The 8,450-nt window shown below is 37.5% G+C and overlaps 1 protein-coding gene across 9 annotated transcripts; it reads right to left on the reverse strand.

The window, feature by feature from the left end:
• Positions 1-222: 222 nt before the first annotated feature.
• On the reverse strand, positions 223-8,209 carry LOC108451808 (protein phosphatase 2C and cyclic nucleotide-binding/kinase domain-containing protein-like). Of its 9 annotated transcripts, none has more exons than XM_053030809.1 (16): positions 8,130-8,209; positions 6,589-7,745; positions 6,003-6,134; positions 5,697-5,927; positions 5,476-5,601; positions 4,949-5,011; positions 4,421-4,503; positions 3,779-4,010; positions 3,369-3,685; positions 3,059-3,146; positions 2,895-2,961; positions 2,343-2,620; positions 2,171-2,236; positions 1,888-2,009; positions 1,079-1,235; positions 223-999 (listed from the first exon to the last, which is right to left on the reverse strand). In XM_053030809.1, exons 2-16 carry the CDS (start codon positions 7,630-7,632, stop codon positions 754-756), a joined length of 3,252 nt encoding a protein of 1,083 aa, XP_052886769.1. In that variant the 5' UTR covers positions 7,633-7,745; positions 8,130-8,209; the 3' UTR covers positions 223-753. The 9 variants fall into 9 exon arrangements, with proteins under 9 accessions (XP_052886769.1, XP_052886770.1, XP_052886772.1 ...); XM_053030810.1 differs by having other exon boundaries at positions 8,109-8,175; XM_053030812.1 differs by lacking the exon at positions 8,130-8,209 and adding an exon at positions 7,924-8,102 and having other exon boundaries at positions 5,697-5,924.
• Positions 8,210-8,450: the final 241 nt, after the last annotated feature.

Raw genomic sequence — 8,450 nt, forward strand, 5'->3', positions numbered from 1 at the left:
TTCAAACACAGCAAAAGCAAGTATAACCAGAAACTATGCATGCTTTAACTCCATGAATTAAGCATAGAAGAAAGACCTCACCTGCAATCTTTCCTTGTCTTCTCCCAAACTGTTGCTGGTGAACTTGATAGAAAGTGCCCTGGAGTATTTTCCTTTTCCGAGCAGGCTTTTCTGCGCATAGAAATATATATATCTATATATCTTGGGGAAAGACGGGATTGGTTTGCAAGAGAAAACTAGAATTCATTTAAATAAAAGACGGTTGAAGACAGTACAAATGATCGAGTAACTTCGAAATAAGAATTACAGATGTCAATCAACATATCCTATGTGGTTTCGATATGCCAATACATCTATAACGACCTAATCGGCCGAACCCCACCAATTAACTATCTACTGCCGCCGGTAAAGTGAAGTGGAAGCCTGAAGTACAAGGAACCCTTATTTACATATTTACCTATATACAAAAGTGGGAAATATGTAAAAATTGAAGATTTAAAAAAAAAAAAAAAAACTATTGACTGAGCTATCCACTGAGTTGGTTAGATGCGGCTAATGTGGCAACTGAGCACCAAAAAATCACAGAATTATGAGCAATCTAAGGCCTTCAACTTTACAATTGACTTTATTGCAATGATTTCTCTGCTCCAGTTTCCGATAATCCAGTAGTCATTTTGATCATGTCGAATGGAACTCAACTCGCAAACTATTGGCAAAATGTAGACCGAAGGAGAAACTATATAGGTCATTCTTCTACCATTCATCGAGCCACTCCGGATCATTGAGCACTGCTATATCTTGGGTCGGGGAAGTAACGGCAACAGGGCACTCTTCATTATGACTTTCTAAATGTTGAGATATACGAGAAGTTAACTCGTGTGGAACAGGAACACTTTGATCTCTGATTCCTCTCCAATCAACATCATCAAACCATGGATGATTTTTGACAGAATCAGAACCATGGCAACCCAGTCTTACATTTTCATCAACTTCAAGCAACTGAAAAATTATTTTAACATAAACATGTGAGCGATCCCATGATTTCTATGAGGTATCTAAGAAATGGTAATGAAAAGACCTTAGTGATTAGGTCAACAGCTTCAGGGCTTAAATTCTGCGACAGTGTAAACTGCCCTTTTGCAATCTTTGCAAATGTATCAAGCTCGCTTTGTCTCCACGATCCAAATGGCATTTCACCTTGAAGCAAGAAATAGATTAGGACTCCCAGGGACCACCTGCATGTTTCAAAAGATTAATTTCATAGAAGAAAGCCGAGAGGAAAAAAGGGTCATCAAACTGCACAAACCCTTTCAAACCCACTGGTAAGAAATAGTAAATTAGGACCGCACATCCTACACAAAGCTCCTCCATCTTTGATGTTCTTTAAAATCCACATGAAAACTTTCAAGAACTACAATAGGAAAACCTATGGTATATTAAGTGGCAGGTAAAGGAACAAACTAAAGATGAATTTCCCTCTTTTTTGGTATGACCAAGGTATCCTTTATGTCTGTTTTACGGTCCATGAAGACTAATCCTTTTGGGGTTCTTGGCTGCCCCTCCCAACAATGTCATCTCCAAGGTACAAACCTGAGTTCTCTCCTGGCAGTGCAATGTGCCTTACCACTGCACCCTTCAGTAAGCCAACAAAAACATCCTGTAGGTGTTAAGACATTTCTGATGCACTAACCAAACCTTCATGGTTAAATTAAAATTCTTTTCTTTGTGATACTGTTAATTAATCTCCATTATAAACCCAAATCATGTTCTTTAACAAGCTAGGAGTGTAGTTATTTTGAGCTAATCAATTCTGTTCATTTAGATAAAAAATATAGCAGGAAGAGGTTTATGACAACCAGACAAATGGAGAAAAGGATGTATTTTTACCAGTCAGCAGGAAGACCATGGCCCTTTCCCTGAATTACCTCTGGTGCTAAAGAGTCTGCCATCCCACAAATTGTAAATGTTCTCTCACTAGATAACTTCTTCCCAAATCTGAAATCGACAAGCTGCAATGCAACATAACAAAATAAAATAACTAAGCTTAGCTCGTGATTTGCCATCCTTCATATGTAAAAGAGAAGGGAGACCTTTGATTATGTGTAAACTTAATAGTAATTTAAATATAAAAGTCAGCACAAACTATAACACAGCATACAATAGTACCAACCTGTAAATGGCCAGTTTTGTTCAACATTAAAACATCCGGAGAGACTCCTCTGTAAAGGACACCATTCTGAAATTCAAATGAAATGTGGGTGTTAATGACAAACTAAAATAAATTACAGCTACACAAGGAATTAAGGAAATGAAGTGGAAGAAAACTACTGCTAGAAACTCGCCTCATGTAGATCTTCTAAAGCAGTAACAACAGATGCAGCACAGAACCGTGCTGATTGTTCATCTAGAGGAGTGTGAAGTATAGAAGCCAAAGGGCAGACAAGGTAGGTATTCAATAAAATTCCAGCATGCATTTGATCAGCACAAGTGCACAAAATCTCCGGCATGCAAGCTGCAGAGCTCATGCTCTTCATCAGACCCTTCTCCTTTAAAACTTGGGCTTCTTTTCCTAGTTTTTTTACCTTCTGCTTTGAAAACCTCTTCAAACTAAGGATTTTTTCTAGTAATCAATCCATTTAGCACAAAAAAAATATTTATCAGTCGTTCCATAACAAGTTCCTTAAAAACACAACATAGCAGATAGCACCTAACATGCTTATTTTCCTATACTCCCATAATGCAACTGACATGCCTTGGTCAGTTAATATAAGCATGCATAATCAGTCTATATATCGCATGTCAGTTAACTGTTGTGCCTAAACTTGTTACGCAAGAAAAAGCTTCTTTTTTTAATTTAAAATGAGAGGAAAAGTAAATACACAGATATAACCAACCTGAGTCTCTTACAAGTACAAGCCCAATCTCACTACAGTCAGTGGAATATAAACTTGTTCTCCACTCCTGCATATGCCATTAGCTGAGTTTAGGAATTGTTCTCTTGATGATCACATTTTGCTACATTAGCCACAAGGCAGAGGTAGAACTAAGCACTTCTTACCAACTGAGTGAAGCTAACTTTAGCAAGACTTGAAATATCAATTTCTTTGGAAGAATCCTTGGTCACGTCTAGAGGATAGTCTCTAATCCTAAATGGCAATGAAGACAACAATATCATTCTCAAACAAAGTATTAAACATTCAAATGAGAAGAGAAGGAATAAAAAGTTCATTGTTGTTCAGTTAGAGAATTCTAAAAGCTTACAGATTCTAAAATGGAAGGTTTATGTGAAATATAAAATGAAACGCATTCTAACAGAAAAAAGGAGGAAAACAAAGATGCAGCATTCAGTGCATTAGACTAAGACATACTTCTGATCATCCTGGGAAAGCTTTGTCAAAGGACCCACAACTGAATCAAACTTCTCCTTCGTCAAAACAGCACACATGACATCACCCACTGCAACTGCACTTAAAGAATCCATCTGCTCACCAAGAAGTGTCCATTCCCCAAAATAGCTTCCTTCTGTCTTTTCAACAGACAGCTCTTTCGCAGTCTGCTGATCATCATCCTCGTTGGAGTTATCAGACTTGAGACTGCAGACATTTGGGCTGCTTAACAAATCCCTGTCAAAAGTAATCCTCACTTGGCCCTTCTGGATAATGTGCAATGCTGAGAGGCCTTCATTCTGCAGATATGCAAGAGAAATATACAAAATAAGAATATGAACCATAAATAATACACAGAAAATGAAATATAACATTGGAAGGAAAACTTCTACCTTATTAAATATGGTCTGCCCATTAGAGAAAGAAACTTCGAAAAGAGAATCTGCAACATGACTCAGCTGTAAAATTGTTAACCTTGATAGAAGATCGACAGAGCGGAGCAACTTCAAGGATGATAAATTAGAAAACTCAGACATCAGAATTCCACGAAAATCTTCTCGTTTCAAAGCCCAGAGAGTTCCACTTGTCACAGCGAGCACAGAAGCTTGGAGAGGCTTATTGTACCTGTATACCAATAAAACAAATTATCAAGGTAAGTTGTACAACACAATTAGCCAGAAAGAGAAGTAAAATAACCCCAATTCAAGAAACCAGCAGGTTTCACACACACACCACATGTGAAAACTAAAAATGCACCAAAATAGTGACTGATAGGTCGTAGGTGTTAAGAAAATTAGGTGGATTTTTGCTTTGTTACTACTCCAAATAAATGGTGGTAACATGTTAACCTAATTTTGGTTTGCTACTCCGTATAAATTCTCAATAAGCTTTCCAAATGTGCATTTCTTTTTTAAAAAATAAAAATAAATGTGCGCTTCAATTTCTAATAAGCAAAACAATGTCAACTTCAAAAAATATATTAGAGAGCTCTTCATTTACTATGAGGTGAGAAAGGAAAAGAGAAGAAAACATACATCAGTGCCAGCTCCCCAAACGATGACAACTTATCAGCTGTATACCGTTGCAGAACCCTTGGCACTGCTCCATTTTTATCTTCCTGCAAGAATAGTTTCTTATGAAAACTTAAATCTCGCTAAAAATAAACAATCATCCATGAACTAAGAACCCATTAATAAAAACAAAAAAGAAAATTTGATAACAGAGAAATAGAACATGACAATCTTGAGCTTTGAACCACAATAAGGATGCAAATATTTGAGCTGAGGCTAAGTTCAAATTCCATAAAACAAGCTCGGGCCCTCGAGAACTTTGATAGGTTTAACCATAGATAACAGGTAATATTACATATAATGATCAAAGCAACCGATAAGAATTGGGCGTAGTGGCAAGGCAAATTGCATTCCCAAGAAGAGAACGCAGGTTTGAACCTTGGAAACGACATTGTTGGGAGGGACAGCCATGAACCCCGAACATAAACAGTAAACAGACATGAAAGATACCAAATATAATATATATATAATGATCAAAGCAAACAAACAAACCTGGGTTGCCAAGACCTCAAACTCTCCGCTTCCCACAACATAAAAGCAGTCACCTTCACCACCCTACAAAATATAACAACAATTAGGATACTAACTTCAATTGCAACCATGCAAACAACTTCATCTTGACCTGTATTTAAGATATTAGCTACTCCGGTCCTTGCATGTGAAATCAAGGTCGTTGAACCAGGGTTCAGCTTTGTCAAAAAGAACCTCAATTTCAAACCAAACCAGCCAACAGAGGCAGAAAGCACGCTTATATGCAGGAGAAGTTTGGATCTTTGACACCTAATGGTTTTAATATCAGCAGCTCATTCATCGGATTTACTGCTGCCAATTGCTTCAAACTTCTATCCTACTGACCACTAGTAAAGTGGCATCTTCGCTTGGGTCATTCATAACTTACATGATAGCAACAAAGTAATGATGTGATTTCAAGACATTATTTGCTCATGCAGTAAGGGAACAACATCAGAATTAAATGAAATAGTAGCAACAAAAGAATAAGAGAAAATTAAAATACTAACCTGTTTAACCACAGTATCCCCTGGCTGGACCTCAATTCTTTGCATGCAATCCAATAAAACATGACGCTGTGAATCAGTTAGTTTTCTGAAGAGGAAATGGTCATGCAACGCCCGCTCTATATGCGCCTGTAACACATCATCATAAAACGAGACAGAAGAATGGTTTTGTCAGGAAACCCTTTAATGCATCCAAAACTAATGGAATAGAACAGAAGGCTTACTTCTTCTTCCCAAGTTTTCCTGTGAGCTGGAGGTGGTGGAACCCAGATTTGCCCATTCTCCAATGAACTCTCAATAGCACGAAGACGAGCCCGTGATAAATCATGCCTTGCTTGCTGGTTCCTAGAGCTCAAGCTAAAGGCCAAAGGAGATTCTGATCCTGTTGCCTCTGACACTTGAGGGACAGGAGGCCGTAAAATAGAAGCAGGGTTAGCCGATTCACCACCAGCCTGCTGAGAGAAACAAATGAGAAACAATTAGCCATGCTGACAAGAAATACATCTGGAGCAAAAAGCTTGCTCACTTACCCCAACTAGTCCATTAATATGCACAACTATCACAGTAATATCATCAGTTCGGGTTTCATACTGAAGCCAAAGTCGATAAGATTCAGCCACAATTGCAGCACAAGCATCACGAGGATCATTGTGTTTTGCAACCTGAAATATAAAGGACAATTACTGATAAAGAATGAAATGAATTAGGCATCAAATTTTATATCTAAGAATAAGAACAAATATATCATCCTAAATAAAAATATGATGAGAAGAATTAAGAAAATACCATTATCATAGACACATAGGAAGACTTAAATAAGCAACTAATAAGAATATAATAAATAGAGAACCTTTTACAACCAGAAATTCATGGAATGTACTTCAATGGTCATTTTTCTAATTTGCATAATATATGAATACCAATTCCTCAAATCCAAAGTCCAACATTAACAAAAGAAGGCAAACTCCTAAAAACTCCTAAAATAGCATCCAAGTTCTGACCAAAAATTAAGAAATCTAACCGACTAGCATTAATCATAAATCACAGGTAACAACAACTAAGTTTCAGTTTAATCACTAATGATCAAAATCCCGCACATTCAAATGATTCCCTTACCATATCAACCACGGTTTGACTAGAAAGGAATTCAAAGACCCCGTCACTAGCAAGCACAAAGAAGGGATGATCTTCAGTGAGCTCCAGCATAACAATCTCCGGATTTGCCACAACACCAATTGTCTCAGCAATCGAATCCCCAATACTCCTTGTAAAAGCAGTTCCAGGATACATCCCATTCGGCACCCAAAGCCTGGGAGGATCACCATCATCGCCTTCCTCCGTTCCCCAACACTGCACATCCGGATTCTTCAACCCTTCAATTTGATCCAATGTAAGCACTCTCGCTCCAGATAGCTTAACTCTCTCCAGCTCATCAACGCGAAACGGTGTCTGATCAATCGACAAATCAACGGCCACGATTTCTTTCCCTCTCTTTTCTGCTATAACCGCTCTCGAATCACCAGAATTCGCCACGTATATCTTCCGACCACGAACTAAAACCGTTATGGCCGTCGTTCCGCTCATACTATCATCCAAACTATCGGCGTGTAGCTGCGTGTTCGTCGTCAAATACGCGGCATGGCAAGCTTCGATAGCGTCCACGTGGAATTTATTACTTCTCAACAAATTTTCGCATAATTTCCTTTTGACGAACTGTGAACATTCAGCTCCGAATTCACCGTGGCCGTCGAAAACACCGAAGAAATGATCATCAGGATTAGTTCCAAACGGAGTGTGGATACAAAAACTATCTTGATTAGCTTTATCTAAAGCATCTGGATAATAACCTCTTTGAGACAAGTAAGAATACTTAAGCTCGTAATTCCCTGACGGAACTTTAACCGCTCGAGAACCGTCCGCCGGAAGGAACTGAGATGAAACCCTAGAGAGGCGCGTGATGCCAAGCTCCTGGTCACCAGGTAGGTTCAAGCTTAACTGAGAGTGGATTTGGTCTCTGGTTTCTTCACCTTCGTTTGAGGATGTCGGCGAGAAAACGGCAATCTCCGCCGCGTTTGTCCTCCCGCGTTGCGGTTCTTTAACTCTACCATCCTTCGGCACGCAAATCTCGCCGATGCAAGCTCTCGAGTATACGCAGCCCATCACTCCACAAAAAAAAAAAATCAAAAACAAAATCTGGAGACGATAATAGTCTTCGAAATCGTTAAATGCTTCATCTCATCGCTGTTTGGATAACTAAAACTCCATTTTTGTTCCTTCAAAATTCAAAGAAAAAGAGACAAAATTAAAAAAAAAAATGCGATAGGATTCAAAATTTCGAAAAAAATAAATCAATTGGAGAAAAAAATTAACGAATTCAACATTTCTTGTTCAAAGAATTTTCGAATTTCATCACTGAAATGAAATTGTTTGAAGAAAAAAAATGTGATTTACTGCTCTGAAAACCGTTCTTATAATTTCTTTTTTTAAATAATTGAAAAGAGCCAATCAGTCTAAAATAATTACTACAATATTAAAATAATATATATTATTTAAATAAATTATTTTAAAATGGAGAAAAATATAAAAATATAAAACAAATGGAACAGAGATAGAGAAAGGAAGAGCCGTAGAGTCACTGTTTATTTTAAGTGGATTACTCGAAAGGCACTCTCATAGATGAGGGAAGCGTCCGTTAGCATCGCCAGATGAAACAGCGTCTTGTGCCGTAAAATGGGTCAATTTCTGTTTTTAATCCCTGTACTATGCATAAGTCAAAATTTTAATATTTGGACATTTTTAGTTCATTTATTTTTTAAATTTTAAAAATTTTAATATTGACCGGATGGTAGTCAATACTAAGACAAAAAATATTTATTTTCAAAATCTGGTCGGTACATCAATTTAGAAAAAGAGATTAAATTAACTGATTCATGAATCAATATAGATCAATTGAACCGAACTAACCAACTAGATAATCG

Source organism: Gossypium arboreum, chromosome 7, assembly GCF_025698485.1.
Source record: "Gossypium arboreum isolate Shixiya-1 chromosome 7, ASM2569848v2, whole genome shotgun sequence".
Taxonomy (NCBI): domain Eukaryota; kingdom Viridiplantae; phylum Streptophyta; class Magnoliopsida; order Malvales; family Malvaceae; genus Gossypium; species Gossypium arboreum.